The following is a 21,130-nucleotide window of genomic DNA, read 5'->3' on the forward strand; positions in this document are numbered from 1 at the left end:
TCGATCAACAACTAATAGTGAAATACCAATTTTAACTTCTTTCTTATTTTTGACGTCACCCAAATTGATCAATTCAACAACTTCTTGATGAGGTTCAATGGATTTATCTTCCTATTCAATTAGCCTCATTAAATCCAGAGACAAAGTTATTCTTCAGAATCTTTTTCAGTATCAAGTTCATTGGTCTTAATTAAATTTTCAAAGTTAAACCTTAGATCATTGTCATGATTACTTTCGTATTCATTTGAAGACTTGAAAGTTAATAGAATAGAAAATATTGGCAAGAAATTTCGATGGAGTAATGAATGGAATGGAAGAAATAAATAAAATGCATGCTCCTACTTTTATTGAAATAATGAAAAATAAAAAGCCCAAACATAAAAGTTCATCCCAATGCTTTTGGGTATAAGTAATTAGGAGATATGATTACATTGAAGAAAAATAAAAAACAATAAGCATTTGGATAACCCTCTAATTCTACAATTCAGATCCTGGTGGGTAGGGGTAAACTAAAGTTTTTTCATTTCGACTTTCATTATCCACCATATAAATAGATAGCTTGGCAAAAGCTTCTTTCTATTTTGGTTTTTCTTCTGTGTTTTCTTCAACTCTCAGGTACATGTATCCTCCAAGAATGAATGTCTTATTTAAATGAGAAACAACCATCAATCCATTTTTTACCCTCTTATAGTGGCTTGATACTTCTTTTATCTCATAACCCAACCCTGTTATGCCACCATTGTCTTCAAGTTTCGAGAACTCTCTCATCCTTTGAAGATTCTTACCCAAACCGAACTCAATACTCCAACTTTTGTTATCCATCTGATTGATCATAATCTGACTGAATTTAAATTTTTAACCCACTGCATTAACAGGTTTAAAAAATTAATAAGAGCACTCCAATGATTATTCTGTCACTTCTAGATAAGGAGCATTTATAGGTTGGGTCACCAATAAGTCTTCTTCCCTTACCATGATCACCAATTATCCTTCTACATTAAATTTGATCTTTTGATGCAGTGAAAAAGGGATAACACCCACTTTATGGATCCATGGCCTTCCCAATAAGTAATTATATGATAGGGAAATGTTCATGACTTAAAATTTTATATTGAAAACACATGGACGAATCTACATAGATAGCTCAACATCTCTTAAGACTTCTCACTTGGTTTCATCAAATACTCAGACTACTATCTGATTATCTTGGATATGGGACATGTCAAAGGATAATCTGGTTAAAATGGATACAGGTATGACATTAATAATAGATCTATTATCAATAAGGACCTTAGCTACTATATGGCCTTTACATTTAACGTGATGTGCAATGCCTTGGTGATTATTCTACCTTCAAGTGAAATCTCATCATCGTTAAAAAAAATATGATGTGCCACAACTAAATTGTCCATCAAGTGATTCATATACTCAATGAATACATTATGGGCCGCATAAACCTGATTCAGTACCTTTAATAAGGCATTACGATGTGGTTTATAATTTAAGAGAAGTGATAGTAAAGAAATTTTGATTGGCATCTTATTCAGTTGCTCTATTATAGAATATTCACTATGTTTGACTAGCTTCAAGAACTCACAAGCCTCTTTTTTTTTGCATAAACTTTGAAACATCTTTCTCTAAAATCTCTGGCTCAGTCCACTTCTCTTTTTTTTTTCTCTAGAGTCTTTAGAGTATAACATCTTTTACTTCTAGTTATCCCTCCTACTCTTATTATATTGGCAGATTCAGATTTTGGCATACCTTTTGTTGCCCTTGAGTCATCGTCTCATAGTTATACCTCCATGTTACTGCCTCTTTCATCTTTTAAAAGAATGGACATAAGACTTTAAAAACTACTGGCTTGGGGATAATCCTATTCTTAATTGATTGTGTCTCCTTCTTACAGCATATGGTGATAAGTTTCGACACCTATAGATCTGTCATAGCAACCCTAATGTCTTTCGAAGCTCTTGACTCTTCATATAACTCTATTTGGTAAAAGTCTATCAACTTTTAAACTTTACCATGAAATTACTTGCAGATGTCAATTGAGTGTCCAAGTGCCCCGTTATGATACTTACATCTTTGATTTGGGATGCATCTTTCCACATAAATGCTTGAAGCTACTAGTTGTATCATTTTAGCTTTACATAGAGCTTTATACAACTGGTTAAATAGCATTTTAAGCTCTTCATTCTCTTTTTCACATGTCCTTTACCCACATCCAAAACATTGACAGTATGACTAGACAGGGGATTCTCGCTAACATTGGGTGTTGAATTCTCACTAGTGTTAAAGCTTATCAATCCTTATTTGATCAAACTTTATACTCTATACTTGAAGGAGACATAATTTTCAGTAAAGTGTCCTATTACTCCAAAATGATTGTCACAGTGAGTATTAAAATCATATCATTTAGGGTAAGGAGGTTTAAGCTGTTTAGCAGGTATGAAAGCAATTAGGTGGTTGTTGTAAAAGTTTTTGGTATCGTTTCATGTAGTTTATGGGTATAGGGTCAAAGGCGGGTCTTTTCCTGGTTTATGGTTTTCTGGTATTACTTGTAGTGTTGATTGGATAACAGGAGATTTTGGTGAAAATGGATAAAATAGTTAGGTGATTAGTTGGTAAGGAGATATAGAAGTATGATTCACTGTGTGGTGGTATGTAGGGTAGATAGACTAAGAGTAGTTTCTGAATTACTGCCTTTCAAGACTCACAGCTTGAGTTTCATTCTCATTCTTTTTAGATGCTTTTTTGAAATACTCATATCCTTTAAGCTTACCATTTTTTATGGTATTTTTTATGATCTCTCCCGAAATCACCATATCAATAAAGTTTTTAGTCGCGTTTCCAATCATTCTTTTATAGTATGGCGACTTTAGAGTGCTCACAAATAGCACGGTAGTTTTTTTCTCTGTTAAGGGAGTTATACTTAAGCAGCTATATCCCGTCACCTTTAAGCGTATTGCTTGAAGGATTTAGATACTTTTTTTTCCATTACTTGCAGAAAAAGATGATCGAAAGCCATGTCAATGATATAACAGTACTAATTAATAAAATATCATATTAGATCTTTCTATATCTTTATGCGGATCCCATCTAACTGAACATACCACCTCATTATGGATCCAGTTAAGCTGTCTTAAAACATATGCATAAGTAGCTTCTCATTACTAGCGTGTACTGCCATTTTATAATAGTACATGGTGATATGTGTGATAGGACACTTAGTATCATCATACTTCTCAGTACTTTAAACTTAGGTGGTATCACCACATCTGGTATTAGGCAAAGTCCCACTATATCCATGGATCCGTAAAAGTTAATTCCTACCATAACTTGCAATCTTTCTTCAAGCTTGTTCATTACCTGATCAATCTTAAAATTTTTCAAAGGTATAACTGTCTGTAGTTTGTCTTTCTCCTTTGTATCATTTAAAGTAGATAGCTAAATGGGCTCAACTATCTCTTTGGCAAAAATAGAATTATCATAACTTTAGACATTTTTATGACCAGGTGCATAAGTTATTCCCGGGTAATTGTATTTTGAAAAAGCTGCCTGTTGAGGTAGGAATATTTAGGTAGTTTGTGTTTGTTACAGACCGAAGCCTGGAGGATATGCTGATTCAATAGCTTCTTGTGAAGTATCTTCTTCCATCGATTTTCCTTTATTTACTTTTTTTAAGGCTTTTAAAATCTTGCTTAACTTTTCTTCTAGTGACTCTTAAGCTTTTTCTATCCTTTCAAAATGACTTGTATTGTCATATTTCATCTTTTTAGCTTGAGCCTGAGTATTATATGGATGTGTAACTATTCTCGCACCTTAGTACCACAATTAAAGATTCAATGATGATGTTATGATAATGAATGAATGAATGTGATGCAAATAGATAAAAAAGAAAAAAAAAAAGGAGAAAAGAAAAAAATATTTACCCTTTAAAAGAAATTTAACAAAAGAAAACTTTCATTTATTTTACAGAAGTCTGTTTTACATCAAATCTAATACTATCCCTCTATAGAAATGCCTAACTTACTCATACTGATCTTTAGCTTTCTCAATGAAGTTTAATAGCCTCTGTCCATGCTCTTTTGCTGGTGTAACTGAAGTTCTCAGTGCCTCAACCTTTTTTACCATCTCACTTGCTTTAATCATAGCTTTACCTATCTGACCTGTGAGATATTCTATGTGTCTTTATCTTTCTAACGCCTTTTTTTGTCGTATCATACCTGATAGGATAACTCTTTATGTCTTTCTATGAGGGTTTTGACACGATTTTTTTGTTCATTCAACTTCAATGTTAAAGTCAAAATGTAATCTGTAAACATTTGATTCTCATGCTCAACCTCTACAAAGTCATCTTTTATTTGGATATGCTTTTTTTTCAACACTTCATTTTCACAAGCCAGATCTGTGTTATTTATTTCTTTGGCCTGCACCCATATACGTAACCTCTTATGTTCTTGTCGTAACTCCTTCAACTCCTTAAGGGTATCATCCCATTCTCTAACAACTTTTTGAGCCTTGTTGTATTCCTTGAAGATCTTATAAACTTAGATTTTTAATTTTTTTACTTTATTTTACCACTTCAACTACTTTATTTTCTCCTATAGCTTCAAAATTTTTTACTTCAGTTTCTCTTTTTCCATTTCATGCTCTAACTTTAAAAGCTTATTGTCTAACTTTTAGCCTACTGACAGGTAATGATCCTGAGGCATAAACGAAATCTCCTAACCCCTCTTATTTTTTCAAATCAAATACCCTTGAGTGACTCTATCATTGAATGGCTCTAGGATGATTCTTTTAGACTTCTTCCAGGCCTTAACCATGCTATTAATCTTTTGAAAAGTTTTGGGCTCCCCATATGAACAGTCAAATTGGTTAAGCTTATAGGTCATAAGAGTAAACTACTCGAATCCATACTGTCTCCTTACCATAAATGGTGCATAACTCATTAACCCTCATAAACCTAAAAGTGGAACCCCCGTCTCATCTCTACATTGATACAACATAAGTTCCTTGTTTATCCACGGAGCTAACCATTTTACCTGACTAGCTATGAGCCCTTACAACAAACACTTTTACTCTTTATAAGTCTTTGTTTTTGGCCAAATACTTTAATAGAATTTCCTAATTGGACTCCGAGTGTAGAAATAAAGTTTGGTAAAAGCATTTTTTTTGCATTCAAAATGGCTTTTCATCCATATATATAATAAGGGAATACAGCTTATAAAATGTGCTTTGTCATTCTACCTACAAAAATTTAGAGATCTGAAGATTTCTACTAAGATAACTGATGAAAGATTACACCCCCTCTTAATCTACTCAAATAAATCCACCACTTCTATCTCAATGTGGCTTAAAACCTTAGAGAAAATGATCAACCCATATATAGCTAGAGCAAATGCATTCATTTCCTAATCATCATCTAAATGCTTGATGATGAAATCTTGAAGGATTTCCTATGGGATACCCTTGTGATATCTTTTCTTTCGGATGTATGAATCTATGACCTCCTTTCTCACTTTTAAAATTTGACCTAGCTTCTTATGACTTCTTGATTTATGTTTTTTCATGTGTATTCTATCTTAATACAGTAAATGTATACCTACTAGAGTTAAGTACTCCTCTATTGTTGGTACTAAATCAACCTTATTAAAAATGAAAACATTGATAGAAAATATCCCAAAACTATACCGGCACCTTAATAAGTGAGTGGTCAATCTCTATGATAAGATATATGCAATATGCCCAAACTTCTCACAAAAAGCCTCATGCCTTGAAGGAGTCATACTATTTTATATATCTGATAGGCTTTTTAAATCATTATGTTTAAAGAATAGGTGAACTTTTCTTGATAGTGTAGAGACATAACCTGATGGTAAGCAATCTTTTTCTTCTCACTGTTTCTTTTCTGATTCTAACTTTACCTCTATAGGCGAGTCACATTTGAAAAGCATAGATGAGGTATAAACCTAACGTTTTATGGAATCTATTAAGGTTTTTGTTAAAATAGCTTTCAGGAAATAACACTATACAATCGTAAACATATTTATGAATGTACACAAAAAGAAAAAAAATAAAAAAAGATAAAAAGATTAGTTAGTCACTTCAAGAAAGCAAGTAAAAAACACCAAATAGCCAGTTAATATAACAGCATGACAAAGGATTTTGGGTTAACTATAAAGGGGTGGGAAGATAAAACTCTATAAATGGTTGGGCTCTTAAGATTAACTATATATGGTTTAGGTTAATTTTAAAAGGTTCCCAAATTGTTCCTTATATTATGATCCATTATAGACTAGTAAAGCACCCCAATCCTCACCTATCATAAGCTACAAGCAAAAATGGTTCAATCTGAGTGAGAGTATTTCGCAGGCCCAAACGGAGACATAAAATCTCACGAGGGCATAGGTAATTCACTCTCTCCTAAAGGTAGAGCCCGAGTGAAGGGCTTATGTTATGCGCATGCAAATGAATGATAGATATATACAATAAATAAATAATTAGGCAAATATAAGCAATAAAAATAAGCAGGTGTTCACAATGAAAAGGAAAATAAATAATAAAGCAAATATAAGCAATAAAAGAGAATAAAATAATTTCAAACTTATTAAGCAAGGCTTAGATAATAAGAAATCATTTACTAGCTTGACTTTCAATGTCTCCAGTGGAGTCGCCAAGCTGTTATAACGTATAGATCTATGGACCTACAGCTAGACATGGATGAAAATGAGTCGCCACTAATCTTTTTTATTTATGTGTGATTGGCCACCTAAAAATATTTTGATCTGCGAAAACAGATGGTAGGTTTGGGAGTCAATTACACATGAGAAATATTGTAGCACCTCTACAATGCCCATCCAAATGATGGTATCAATTTGATTTTAAATTATCCAAGCATTGATCATTTTATGATTTACCAAATAATTTAATATTAAAAATAAATCTTAAAATTGTCTCAATAGTTTGGTAGCAATTTAAGATAATTTTTTCACCTCATGAGTATTCATAGATACAAGTATCCTATTCTGAAGAAGCTTCGTCATCGAATTTATTAATTTATTTTATTACAGAAAAATTAGTAAAGTCTCATAATAAGTTGATAGGACTTACTTTGAAGCAATCCTTCAATAGTTTAGAGGATAAAAATTATTTTGTTCACTTGAAAATACCTTTTTTTTTTATATTGAAAGTTTTTTTTATTATTTTGAAAACTTTATTTAGAAATATTTTTATTATTTGAAAAGATTTTTTTTAGAATTATTTTTCTTTCTTTCAAAAACAAAATGGCAGTAATAACCTTTCTTTCTTTCTTTTTTTTATTAAATCTAGAATAATAATATAAAATAATAATAAAATGGGTTAAAAATAAAATGAAAAAAGAAAAACCTATGATCGAGTCAAGTCAGAACCAAGGTCAATGCACTAATCCTTATCATGTCACCCGCAAGTCAAGGCGTGCCAAAACAGCATCATTCTGGGTCGATATAAATGGCACTTTTTAGCATTGTTCTTTAGATGCTTTATGCTCCCTCTCTCTTTACCACAGCTTTTTTCTGCCTTCTCTCTAAAACTCTCAAAAAATCCATCAAAAATTAGAAATTCTACCAAATTTTGGAAAAGTCACCAAAAAATTCAATCAAAAACTGAAAATCCCATCGATTTCTAGAAAATTTGCTGGAACTTGATCGAAAAATTCAACCGATCGTCGAAAACTTAATCGAAAAACTCATGTTCTTAAAAAAAACCTAGAAAGACCCAGATTTCTTCGAGCCTTCGTCAGATTTCTCTAAAATTTGCCCAGAATACTCCTAGAACCTCATAGAATCCTAATTCCAACTCTAATAACCTAAAATCAAGCCTAAAACTCCAAATTGAACCCGAAATCCAAAAATTTCTAGAATATCCCTACTGCCCAAAATTTTCCAAGCTTTTTTAAAAAAAATTTCTATGTCTTTCCTCTATAAAATTAGTCCAATTTATAGGCAATCTTAGAAACGATTTTTGGAAACGAACAGAATCAATCCTATGCTTAAATCTTGAGATTACATTCTGTCCAACGTGATTTTTGGGTCTAAAATTTCAGCAATTCGATTTACAATTAAAACTTTTACCAATGATCCTGATTCTGATTCTCTCTTCAATCGTCCACGTGCAAATTGGATAAAAAAGGAAAGCAGAAAAAAAAAAAAGAACACAAAAAATGAAAAATAAAAAATAATAATAATAATAATAATAATAACAACAACAACAACTTAAAAAAATATCTAATTGGACCCGAGCAAGGATGGGCCTAATTGGGCCTAAACACAAATGGACCTAATTAGGCCCGAACGTCAATGGACCCAATTGAACTCAGATATCAATGGGCCTAATTGATTCCGGACATAAATGAGTGTCTACACAAAGTTTTCATACCATTAGAACCAATTATTAAATATATTAATTATTTTTCTAATACATGTGAGATTAAATTATGAAACAGTCCTTTTCAATCTCATGGATTTTAATTGTAAGGATCATTGCATCTGCTGCTATTTATACAGACTACCCTTGCATCACTACATCTGCTTCATACTCTCTTTCTCTCAAGTTCTGTCTTTAAACAAAGAAAAAGAAAGGAATGAAAACAATGAAGGCAAAATTTATTGGGTTTATCATAACCTTTCTGCTCTTTGCATTGCTTCTTTGCTTCTACTCAGCATCTGCTCGTCTCCTGCCAAAGAAGCAAGGTTATTGCCAAAAACCCTTTTACTCCTTTTTAGTTTCCTTTCACTTTTCTACTTCATGGATTTGGTTTAAAAGATGTGTTAAATTGTAAACTTATTTCACAGGTGAAAATGAGTTTAAAACTAATGGTATCATTCAAGCTGGTTTATTGACAGATATAAAAGAAGATTTCTCAAATGTAAGTTTCCTTTTTTCTTCTCCTTTTTTTAGTTAAATATCTGTTTTTTATAGGCTTATTGGTGTTTTTTTGTGTGGTGCAGTTAATGGGATCAGAAGAGTGCTATGAGAAAGATGAAGAATGTCTGAAAAGAAGGATGATTGCAGAACCTGATATGGATTATATTTACAGTCAACATCATAAGCCTTAGATATATAATCCATACAAGGAATAATAATAATAATATAGCATGTACTTTTTTATGCTCAAAAATCAAGAGACAAATTGTGTGTAGTATTGAAGTTTTATGTAACCATATTACCCCAAGGACCAGGCCGAAAGCAAAAAAGAACGTAACTACCAGCAATAGTAGTAATATAGTACTATAAACCATACTGATTAATAAAGAATATAAACTTTATAAACTTACGATTTAATCTAATTAATTCATGCAGTTAATTTCTTTTCATATTTTTAAATTACGGCTTCTTTTGTAAATATAAATATATGATGCAATTAAGTAATGATTAAGTATTTCATTTGTTTCAAGCTTGCTGTTGAATTTTATGTGAACTGGGATCAAAAATCAAAGGAAAGGGCAAGTATATTTTTAATTGCAAAACATATCCTACTGGGAAGTAGGAAGAAAGGCTGAGTTTCCCTTTTTCTGTAGAGAAGACAGTCCTGATGAAGTTAAACCGAAACAAAAGGAGCTAAAAGACCCAGCTTGCATAATTGAGGAAGCTCTCTCCAAGGTGTTGGTTTATTACTATCCACTAGCAGGGAAGCTGAAGAGGCAGACTGATGGAAAACTTCGAATTAGCTGCAATGCTGATGGGGTGCCTTTCTTAGTGGCTTCTGCTAACTGCCACCTCTCTACTTTGAATTACTTAGATGGCATAGACGTTGAAGCTGCTAAACAATTTGCCTTTGAGTTTCCATCTGAATCTGACGATGGTTATCACCCTCTAGTCTTGCAGGTGACGAAATTCTCATGTGGAGGATTCACAATTGCATTGAGCTTATCACACTCAGTTTGTGATGGCTTTGGTGCATCTCAATTCTTTCGTGCCGTGGCTGAGTTTGCAAGCGGAAAGAGTGAGTCCTCAGTTAAACCTGTGTGGGAGAGGCAGTTATTGGTAGCAAAACCAACCCAAGAAATCCCTCAGTTTATAGTGGATAAGGACTCCTTAGCAACTTCACCGCATCTGCCAACCACTGACATAGTCCTCGAGTGCTTTTATATAACCAGGGAGAGTTAAAGACTAAAAACGACTTTGATGAAAGACAGTAAGGATGAATTTCTGAAAGAAAGTGTAACAAGTCTTGAGGTCCTAGCAGCCTATATTTGGAGAGCAAGATTTAGAGCTTTAAAATTGAATTCTAATGGAAATACAGTGTTGAGCATGGCTGTTAGGATAAGACGCGCTCTCAATCCACCACTGCCTGAAGGATATTACATGAATGCTTTTACGTCTGCAAATACAGCAATAAATGGGAGGGAGCTCAATGAAGGATCACTCACAAAAGCTGTGAAACAAATCAAAGAGAGCAAAAAGCTTGCGTCTAATAATGATTATATCTGGAAATCGTTAAGCATTAACGAGAAGTTGAGAGAATTGAATATGAAGTTTGAAATAGCCAGTGGTGCAAACATGGTAATAACAGACCGGAGACAGTTGGGACTATTAGAAGATGTAGATTTTGGATGGAAAGGTGCTGTAAACTTGATACCACGCTTCCATGGGACATGTTTGGCTACGTGGATTTGGTTCTCTTATTGCCTCCTTTAAAACTAGATCAGTCAATGAAAGGTGGTGTTAGAGTGTTAGTTTCCCTACCCAAGGCTGCCATTGCCATGTTCAGGGAAGAAATGGATGCACTCAACCATGATGACGGCGTTGCTGGCGCTTGAATTTTTTTTTATTGAATAAAGGATAGAGATGAAAATGGTGGGGTTCAAACTCGCAACTCATATATATTTTTAAACTGTTTAATCATCAAGCCAAGAATAATAGTGTCTTGTCATTGTATCACATTTAAGTGTGTTTTAAATTATTGTGAATCGATTTGATTAATGGAAAGAATAATAAATTAATTACTAGTGTTGTTTAGAAAAACTTGTGAGTGGGCTTTGTCATGCTTGTATTGACAAGTTCAAAGACAGTAATTGACAAGCTGTCTACCTCCTATATAATTTCCTTTTTCTGATTCTTTTTCGTTGAAATTTAGGCTTAGCTTTAGCCCATTTTTTTTTTTTCCTTTGCATTAGAGTTATGTTACAAAACAATGACGCAAAATTATCACTCACCAAGTGTCATCCTCCCTTTTGAAGTTTAAAGAAGAAAAAAGAAAAAATAAATTAGGTCACTCTAATTCATCAAATATTATCAAATTAAATATTTTTTTTTATAAAGAAGACTGCAATTTGATAATCTGAAAATAGAAAAGAATATTATTTTTTAAAATTAAATATATGAATTAATTAAATTATAAATTTAATTAATTAATATTAATTAAATCACGGTATAATCTATTATCTTGCTCCTTTTCCGATGTTCCTAATACTCAAAGAAACTATAAAAAAAGGATAATCATCTCAACTTTAAAATTTGGGTTCAAGAGAACTTGGACTTTGGTCTTTTCTTTTTCACAAATTGGTCTGCTAAGGGTAATTAAAAATAAACGAGCATTGAAAAATTTTGTAGTTTAAATCTTCTCTTCTTGACTTTAAGGACCATAAAATATAGGATAATTAAATACTTAGCCATTATCTACTTACCTTATAGTTCGTACATATCTCGCTAGTTGGTGAAGCTAACGACTATTGACTCTATTGTTAGTTATAGTAACACGAGATTAAAATTTTATTTGATAAAAAAAATTTTTTAAAAAGTGAAGATAAAAAAATTGTTAATGTAATAATTAAAATTCATAGTATTTTTTTATTTTGTAGGTTTACCATTAATAAATTTTTTATATTCATCCATCTTTATTTTTTATAGATATTAAAATTAAAATTTTTATTTTTATCGAATGTTAATTTTTAAAAATAATTATACAAAAAATAAAATTAAACATTGTATTCATATCTTTGAAATTTTTTTTAATCCCTTAATTCAAAAATCAAAATAAAGTGGATTCAACAAGGGGAAAGATCCTTTCTTATGGTTATGGTACTTATAAATATATGTTTTTAAAAGAAAATGAAATTATTGTTTTTAAATAAACATTAAATTCTTAATTTAATCTAAATTAAAAATGAAAAAAAGTGGTAAAACGTTATCACGATCGTCTAACTCAAGGTAAGTGTGAAACAAGGGAAACAGCTGTCGGCCAAATAATAGGTAATGGTAGTAGTAAGTCCATAGATTTGAGTTGTTGTGTTGACGCTTTGGTGAGTCTTATTCTATTCTCTTCAACCTTGATTTTCCACACACAAAAAGAATGACATATATTTTATGATTTTGGCCCAAATTTCTTCCTCTTTTAGAAAAAAAAAATTATACTTATATATTTTTATAAATGGAAGTGGATTAGGGTTTCTATCCTTTAGTTTGTTGTTCATCCTCTTGTTGAGATCGTTGGCAACTTTGATTTTTGGAGAATTAGGTCCCCACTCCCCCACTACCACCAATAACAATGGGAGACAATGGCATGGCCCCTTTAAATACAATTCCGTGGACTTTGGTGCTCTTCCTAGTCCTAGCTAAGGTTTGATTTCATCATATGTTTAATACAGTGCAATTAAATCAAATTATATCATTAGTTGAATTTAAATATTAATTTTAATAAATTTTAATTGTATTATATCATTAGTTGAATTTAAATATTAATTTTAATAAAATTTATTGAATATAAGTTTTTTGTTTAATCTTTTTTCAATTACAATTATAATTATTTTTTTTAATCGTAATTACAATAATTTTATTGTTATTTTTAATTTTATTAAAATTAATCTCACAGCTTATCCAAATGAAATTTTAGTCTCTATTCTCATATAATGATACATTTTTAGGCTTATTTTTAAGTCTACATTTCAAAGTTTTCATACCATTAGAACCAATTATTCTATATATCAACTGTTTTTCTAATACATGTGAGATTAAATTATGAAGCAGTCCTTTTCAATTTCGTGGATTTTAATTGTAAGGATCATTGCATCTGCTGCTATTTATACAGACTACCCTTGCGCCACTACATCTGCTTCATACTCTCTTTCTTTCTCAAAGTTCTGTCTTTAAACAAAAAAAAAAAAAAAAAAAGAAATAAAAGCAATGAATTCAAAGTTTATTGGGTTTATCATAACCTTTCTGCTTTTTGCATTGTTTCTTTGCTTCTACTCAGCATCTGCTCGTCTCCTGCCACAGAAGCAAGGTTATTGAGAAAAACCCTTTTGCTCCTTTTCGATTCCTTTCACTTTTCTCTGGGCTTGGTTTAAAAGATGTGTCAAATTGCAAACTTATTTCACAGGTAACGGTATCATTCAGGCTGGTTTATTGACTGATATAAAAGAAGATTTCTCAAATGTAAGAGTTTCGCTTTTTCTTCTCTTTTTTTTTTTTAGTTAAATATCTGTATTTTATAGGCTAATTTGGTGTTTTTTTTGTGTGGTGCAGTTGATGGGATCAGAAGAGTGCTATGAGAAAGATGAAGAATGTCTGAAAAGAAGGATGATTGCTGATGCTCATCTCGATTACATCTACACTCAACATCATAAGCCTTAGATATATAATCCATACAAGGAATAATAATAATAATATAGCATGTACTTTTTTATGCTCAAAAATCAAGAGAAAAATTGCGTGTAGTATTGAAGTTGTATGTAACCATATTACCCCAAGGACCAAGGCCGAAAGCAAAAAAGAATGTAACTACCAGCATTAGTTGTAATATAGTACTATAAACCATACTGACTAATAAAGAATATAAACTTTATAAACTTACGATTTAATCTAATTAATTCATGCAGTTAATTTCTTTTCATATTTTTAAACTACAGCTTCTTTTGTAAATATATATATATGATGCAATTAAGTAATGATTAAGTATTTCATTTGTTTCAAGCTTGCCGTTGAATTTTTATATGAACTGGGATCAAAAATCAAAGGAAAGGGCAAGTATATTTTTCAGTGCAAAACATACCCTACTTGGAAGTAGGAAGAAAGGCTGGGATTTCCCTTTTTCTTTTCTTTTTTTTTTTTTTTTTTTTGCGTACTTTGAATCGTGCAAGTATGGTAGTCAGATATTATTAGTTCCTGGATAACCAAAGCCAAAAGAATTTTCTTCTGCGACGGAATTAGCTGTTAATGGTGTAAAGCGAGGAAGATGATATTCCTCGTTGGTAACAGTCAGTCAAAACGCAAAAAGCATCAGAGATTTAGCTGTTGCAGTTTCACGAATTCATCAGTCAAGTGATGGGAAGGGTGCCTGTCAAAACTCTGGAAAATTAGTGGAATATGCTTTTGTATTTTGATTATCACATTCCTCTGCTTCAAGGCTTTCATTATATTCAATGATAAACAGACTCTTGCGGTGCCTCTCTCTTTTATCAATTTCAAATCCACTCCAGCAAAGTCAACCAAAAAACAAAATATAATGCAACATATTAAACGCATTAGGGAAGAAAAGTAAGGCAAAAACGATCTGGTATTTTATATGTACTTCTATCTGGCTATGATACCTTTGAAATGAAAAAAAACTAAAGGGGAAAAATGAGAGCAAGAACAACTAGTAGACACTCTCCAACACCTTTCTGAGGCACAACAAAACTAGCATACAAGGGCTGTTAGACATTTAGGCTATGGAAAAGTAAACCTGGATTCTTTCATCAGGTTCTACTTGTGGCACAGCAACTGAAGGCTCGACTTTTAACCTCAAGAGCATTATACTTCCTTCTCCTAACAAGAAATGAGAGTGATGATCAGGTGACAAAAACATTGGGAAATTAATGCAAATAGAGCAGAAACAAGTTACTAATCCAAAATATGAAAAAGATTTTTGAAGACAAGTGACCTTACCATTTTAATACCACCAGCCAGTCCCAAGTCATGAACTGAACTTTCTGACATACAATTTTCATGCACAATGAGACTGTTGGCTGCACTCTCATTTGTAGTTCTTATCTCACCATCCTTTGATGGGATAGTCAAGTACATTGCTCCCTTAAACATCCATTCGCCCCTGTCCTGGCTAAAATAATCTTCAAATAGCTCACCACATAACATGCATGCATATTGATTTTCATCTGCAGGAACCATAAGCTCAGCCATTTCTGTTGTCTTATCCAACTGGTTCACAGAACCAGTGGATTCAAATACCAATTGCCTGGCCTTTCCAGCAATCCAATCGTCTGACCTAGCATACCATCTCCTCAATGCAGTATCAGTCTTTTTCAGGGCATGCCACTCTAAGTGTCTATCCAGCTGTTCCTGAAACTTAAGTCGAAGACCACAAAAACTGCAACTAAGTGGAAAGTCATCCAACAATCCACTGATAACAGATGAATGAAATTCTCTGATTACATCTGGCCTGAATTCTAATCCTATGAGGTCTTCTACGTCCAATGAGGCAAACCGATGTGACACAAATGAACTTTTTGTAGCGGGTTCAGCAAATGATAACTCACCCATGGTTAAGGAACCAGGAGCATCCAATGAACTTGGAATGGAAGAAGCTGGAAAAGAGCTACTGGTAGAAATGTCTAATCTCTTGTTCAGTGATTCAGTTGACCTCTCCATTCCAGGGCTCTTCTTCTGCATTTGAGTAGGCATCTGATGAGATGGGAGAGATGAGCTCTTTTTCAGTGATTCCATTAGCCCTTCCATTCCCGGGCTCTTCTCCTGCATTTGAGTAGGCATCTGAAGAGACGAGAGAGATGGAGCATCCTTCTTTGATGCAGATATCAAACCTTTTGCAACTAATGAGCTCAAAAGATTGGATATTGGATTTGAAGCCTTGCTTTCTGCATCTGAAGTTTGCAATGGGGCATTACTAACAAGGGATGAAGGTGGTGGTGGCCCAGGAGGCAGTGGCGGCTGTTCTACTTTTTCCTGAGAACTATTTGCAGTAGCTGTTATTGCATCATGGGATGCAGAAGCTGACGAAGTTTCAGTATCGACCCCGAAGCCTAAGGTTGTAAAAACAGCAGGCAAAGGCCCATTTGGAAGAGGAGGCTGTGATGGCGTTTGCCCCACATCTTGAGAAATCTTATTTGGAAAGCTGCCAGTAAATGAATCGTTGGAGAGGATTCCACTCTTCATTACAGCAGCCAATAGACTACTTGTACTTGACAGTTCTGAAGTTTCAATAGGAAGTGGATTGGTATGCTCTGATAGTGTTGATGCTGCTCCTACTTTGGTGATCTGAGACATAAGTGGCTTCTGAGTCTGACCAGAAGGTTCAGCCTGCAAGGAGTCTGGTTGTGGTGGCTGTGAAAAGGGATAATGACGGCTGGGTTGAAAAGAAGAAATTGAAGCAGATGAAGCCTCAGGAGAGTGTTTATAAGACCCAACATTCAACTTTCCTGAAAAATGGGATGGTTTTGGATCAGCCCGAGGCAAGGAATGAGTTTGTGGATGGTCTTGCTCAGCCAATTTCTGAAACTGTTGATGAGGACGGTGTGCAGGAAATGAAGGTGACGGTGAACGCTGGCGCATAGGAGACTGTTCAGGAGATGATGCAGTTCCCAGGGACTGAAAACGCTGCTGGCCTATAGTACCTGTGGATCCTGATGCCACATTTGCCAAAATCCCAAAGCCTGAGGTTCCCATATGGGACCTACCTGTTTGTGGTCGCATTCCTATCCTGGCCAGGGAAGAACTTGTGCCAGTCGGCAACCCACCAATAGTGGCAGAATAGCTTTCAGAATGGCTCGAATTAATAGCGGCCAATCCATCTGTGTTATGTGACTCCTGCAATGGCCATGCAGATGAAATCTGGCGCCCATAAGAAGTTTTGTTCTTCTGCTCAATGGATAATGAATCGGCAGAAGTTTCTCTATCAAACCTTGACCCCATACCGTCAATACCTTGCACTTTGCAGAGCTGACTTTCAAAATCCTGCCATTGAAAATGTAACCAAGATAATTATAAATACTCCAGAAAATAAATTCCTAAAGGAAAGAAATGAAAGAAAACTATAAAAAAAAAGGGTAAATAATCAAACAACCATAATAATCCAATTAAAAATGCTTTTGAATAATGCATTATATTTACATTTTCATAATGCATATTTATGACTGCAGTTAATCTTAAGCCCATACCTTACGAGCTTATAAGCACTCTATATAAGATAATAAAAGACAAAAGAATATATTGTAAACGTTTCTAGTGAATTAAATTTATAGATAAAATTTATCATTTTCAAGTTAAGAAAATAGAATTCTCAAAAAAATATTCAGCAAAATTATGTAATCCAATTCCAAGTCCTATTCTTGCAAGCTTACCAATTTTTGTGAAACATCAGGAGTCCAGAGATCTTTCCTCGAGTTATTAGAGATGTTGGCTGCATCATGTTCTGACAATCTAGAGTGCATCTCCCACATAAATTCTTCTTCCTCAGAGTTTTTCCAGCTGCTAGACAACTCACTACTGCTTCTTCCAGCAATGTTCTGTGTTGCCCGTAAACGAGGATCAGCATTCACAGATTTGGATGCCGAGTAATTTTGAGATCCATGCTTACTATTAAAACCATTCCTCTGGCCGGAAAATGTCTCAGTAACACCGCTTGTAGCTCCATACCAAGGCCTATCATGCCCTTGATCAGTAACCTTCCCACTGGTTCTTCCGACTCCCATTCCATGAGTCTGTGAAAGATCAGAACCATAGTCATATTCACCAAATGTACCAATAATGTTCCCCCCACTTACAGGCTCGTTAAACACACCCCTATGAGAACCCTGAATGTTCTGATAATTTTCAAATACAAGGAGAAAATGAAAAGGGAATAAACAGATTATAACAAACTTCAAAATACTTCACATACATTCAATTTAACTGAAGGATCTCCAAAGGGCCGTCCAGCTGTAATGGCTGCTCTAGCTGGCCTCTCAGAATCCTCCTTTAAGTTGGCCATAGTCCCAACCATATCATTGACCATACCTTTTTCCTTCATCACATAAAAACAAATAAAAACCAAAACAATACAAGCATTTAAAGTGCAAGGTTGAGAATTTACATAAAATACGAATCCTTAAAGTTGGAAGGTGAAAGAACAAGAAATGATTGAGAAAAATCATTCAAAGTGCTCGCTCTATCAACATGAGCAACCTTAAACCTCCAAATATGCTTCAGAAATATATTGAATAAAATCAGATGCATAAAATACCAAAAAAGGAAAAGAGGATAGTAGAATTTACCCTGCTTGACTGTTGAAGACGCTGCTTCTCCAAATACTTTGGATTTACATGAATGCTATGCGGTGGACGCTGTGATAGTGGATCTGGTCTAGATGTTGTGGCTCCTGAAGATGAACCATTTATCATAGGAGCAAAGCCAAGTTCCTTTTCAATCAACTGAAGAGGCTGAAGAGGGAAAACCCCTTTCCATGTTCCAAAAAGATGTCGCATACTCTGATGCACAGGAGGATCAACTTGCCTATATGCTTTGCAGAACACCTAAACCAGCAGTTAAAATGGTAAGATTTATTACACTTGCAAAATGAGTATCAAACACATTCTAGGTAAAAACAGAAGTAATATACAAAGGCACTTTTAGCATTTAGAAGAGTTTGAGACTCTGAGCACATAACAAGGATGGATATATTGTTAAAAGGTATGATCCTTTTCATTGATGACATAGTCTTCTGCAGTTTTTCAGACAATAAACATAAGCATATTACAAGACATTTTGTCAGATGCCACATTGAGCAACAGAGCCAAAAAAAATAATGAAACCTAACCTCAGGTAATCTGGAAGCAAAATATTTAATGTAATCTCTCCCAATATTCTTTACAATACTGTCTAAAAGATAGAGCGATGGCAGCTTTTGGTCACTGGGAACCTGCAAAGTCATTTTTTTATCAGCTTTCAAACCACAAAAGCAAACCTTAATTGGACTAATTCTTCTTCAAAATACTAATCACATCCATAATACCAGCAATGCTGGAATGAAAAGAACGCCAGTAGACAGAGGAATAAGGATTGCAAACAGAAAAATAAAACGAACCAAAGCTTTCATTTTCCTCATAAAGAAGAAAAAATAAAAATAAAAGATTCAATAATGAAGATTTTTCATCTGTAAACAAAGTTTTCGAATGAATTCTGGGTGCCAAAGATAGGCAGCCCTTCAACTTCAACAACTCAAGTGTTTAATTCCATTTCCCTAAAATCTGACTTCGCCATATCTGTTTTTAATTTCATTTTCTTCCCCTGTTTTTAGTGACTTTCTATCTGTCTGCAGCCTTAATAAATTAGCTCCATCACAGAGCATAAATTCTTTCAGAATCAAGTAGATCAAATCCGAGGCACCATTATAAACTTTTGGTAGACTTAAAGCTGATATTTACCATTTGCCAATGGGAAACCCAAGACGGCAGGAAGTAAAAGGGAACTTAACTTAAGCACTTACCATGGCCTTAGCATTTCTAGTTCTATTTACTCATATCAGCATCCAAATTTGATTTGAGTAATATAACAAAATGTTGCGGGCAAGAGATGGTAACATGTAAGTTAGAAAGTGCTATACTTATTTAAGAAAGAAAAAGGAAATGGAAATCAACAAAAGAGTGGAGCATACAATGATATTGCTGTTAAAAAAAACCCAACTGCAAGGGTATAATAGCCTTATCAGATTCCAAACCCAATACAATTTATTTTCCATGAAATCAATAGTCTCACAAGATGCTGGCTCTCTTTATATTCCATTTCAACACATGCCTGTAAAATTTATCATATCTCTAATTCAGTAGCTGGCTGTTTACAGATTGTGGGGCCATTAGAAGCATATTAGATCCATGAAAAATTAGCACAGAAATCCAAGAAACGAAAAAAAAAATTTACAGGCAACGTGCCTTAGGCACAGACTAGGCAATCGCATCACATCATTACCATCTCTCACGCTGCGTTTGTCAATAAGAAAAAGGAAAAAGAAAAAGAAAATTCAGACAAACATATAGAATTTGAGCTTGTAATAAGTCAGCAAAACAATTTAACAAACCCACATCGAGACACACATTGATAAAACTGAATCTAAAGGAATCCATTAATCCCAATTTACACTTACAATCTAATTTATCTTTTCCTCTTTTCTTTTCTTTCCACAGTATTGGAGCACACTTATAATTTATTTCCCAAACAAAAAGGAAAATCTTTAACGGATAAGGCGCAGCTAAAACTGAGTTCACCTCAAGAATGTTGGCGCAGACAGTGGCAGCAATCGCCTTGGCGACATGAAGATTCTCACCGGCTATTATCGTCAAGTTCGTTATAATAGGTTTCGAATTAAAAGTCAGCTCAGCTAACGCTGTCTTGTACTGGCTAACTAACTCTTGGTGCTGCTGTTGTTGCTGCTGATGTGACACTGGTTGCGGTTCGTAAGCTCCGCCGGTGCGGCTCAAGTCATTGGTCTCCGAATCACTGGGTCGAAATCTTAAAGCAGAGGCGTGACCAACTGGGTTAGGCCGTTGAGGAAAAGGCCGGCCGTTAGGGTTCGGAGCGAGATCTTCGGTTAGCCGCGGTTTTTTAAAACCGGGTTCTCTTGATCTATCAAATGATCTACGAGGATTCTCCATATTGGTTAACATAAAAGAAAATCGAAAACCCTAAATCGATAACAAATCTTCTTTCATTTACATGAAATTAGCAAATCCAAAAACACCAACAGAAATAAAGAATTAAACAAATACAATAAGAATCTAAATCGAAATTTAAAAAAAAAAAATGCAAAACCCTATTTACAATGAGGGAAAAAAATTACAAGGCTAATTACCACGAAAAAAGTTAATTCTAATTTCTAAAAAAAAAGGAGATGAGAATCTTCTATTGGAAGAAAAAATAATAGAGAGGGAATTAGGGATTGATTGGAATGGAGATTTTTTAAGAGTGAAAAGGAGAGAAGAGAAGAGAGCGGAGCGAGAGAGCCGACGTTGAACGGAAAATATGGAAGGGGGAAAGGTTGAGGGCTATAAATGTAAATTTATGAGTGTGGAGGCTAAAGATCGATTTTTAAAGAGTGCTGCTAGCACACATCTTTTTTTCAATATACTCCAAAATTTAAATATTAAAATTAATCAATTATTTTTTA

General features: G+C 33.8%; 2 protein-coding genes and 1 pseudogene across 7 annotated transcripts; 2 read left to right on the top strand and 1 right to left on the bottom strand.

Moving 5' to 3' along the window:
- Window positions 1-8,617: 8,617 nt before the first annotated feature.
- LOC111295868 (putative phytosulfokines 6) lies at window positions 8,618-13,833 on the top strand. 2 transcript variants are annotated; one of them, XM_089741339.1, is made up of 3 exons: window positions 8,618-8,732; window positions 8,835-8,908; window positions 13,507-13,833. In XM_089741339.1, exons 1-3 carry the CDS (start codon window positions 8,624-8,626, stop codon window positions 13,612-13,614), a joined length of 291 nt encoding a protein of 96 aa, XP_089597465.1. In that variant the 5' UTR covers window positions 8,618-8,623; the 3' UTR covers window positions 13,615-13,833. The 2 variants fall into 2 exon arrangements, with proteins under 2 accessions (XP_089597465.1, XP_022745373.2); XM_022889638.2 differs by lacking the exons at window positions 8,618-8,732; window positions 8,835-8,908 and adding exons at window positions 13,072-13,264; window positions 13,361-13,416.
- LOC111297808 (tetrahydroanabasine acetyltransferase pseudogene) lies at window positions 8,994-11,000 on the top strand (annotated as a pseudogene).
- A 685-nt stretch (window positions 13,834-14,518) lies between the features above and the next one.
- On the bottom strand, window positions 14,519-20,954 carry LOC111295867 (polyadenylation and cleavage factor homolog 4-like). Of its 5 annotated transcripts, none has more exons than XM_089741330.1 (7): window positions 20,232-20,954; window positions 18,788-18,889; window positions 18,246-18,503; window positions 17,873-17,995; window positions 17,334-17,693; window positions 14,908-16,947; window positions 14,519-14,781 (listed from the first exon to the last, which is right to left on the bottom strand). In XM_089741330.1, exons 1-7 carry the CDS (start codon window positions 20,628-20,630, stop codon window positions 14,773-14,775), a joined length of 3,291 nt encoding a protein of 1,096 aa, XP_089597456.1. In that variant the 5' UTR covers window positions 20,631-20,954; the 3' UTR covers window positions 14,519-14,772. The 5 variants fall into 5 exon arrangements, with proteins under 5 accessions (XP_089597456.1, XP_022745370.2, XP_022745371.2 ...); XM_022889635.2 differs by having other exon boundaries at window positions 14,519-14,787; XM_022889636.2 differs by lacking the exon at window positions 18,788-18,889 and having other exon boundaries at window positions 14,519-14,787.
- Between the last annotated feature and the right edge of the window lie 176 nt (window positions 20,955-21,130).

Source organism: Durio zibethinus, chromosome 12, assembly GCF_047325235.1.
Source record: "Durio zibethinus cultivar Kanyao isolate XHJ-2024 chromosome 12, ASM4732523v1, whole genome shotgun sequence".
In the NCBI taxonomy this organism is placed as follows: Eukaryota; Viridiplantae; Streptophyta; class Magnoliopsida; order Malvales; family Malvaceae; genus Durio; species Durio zibethinus.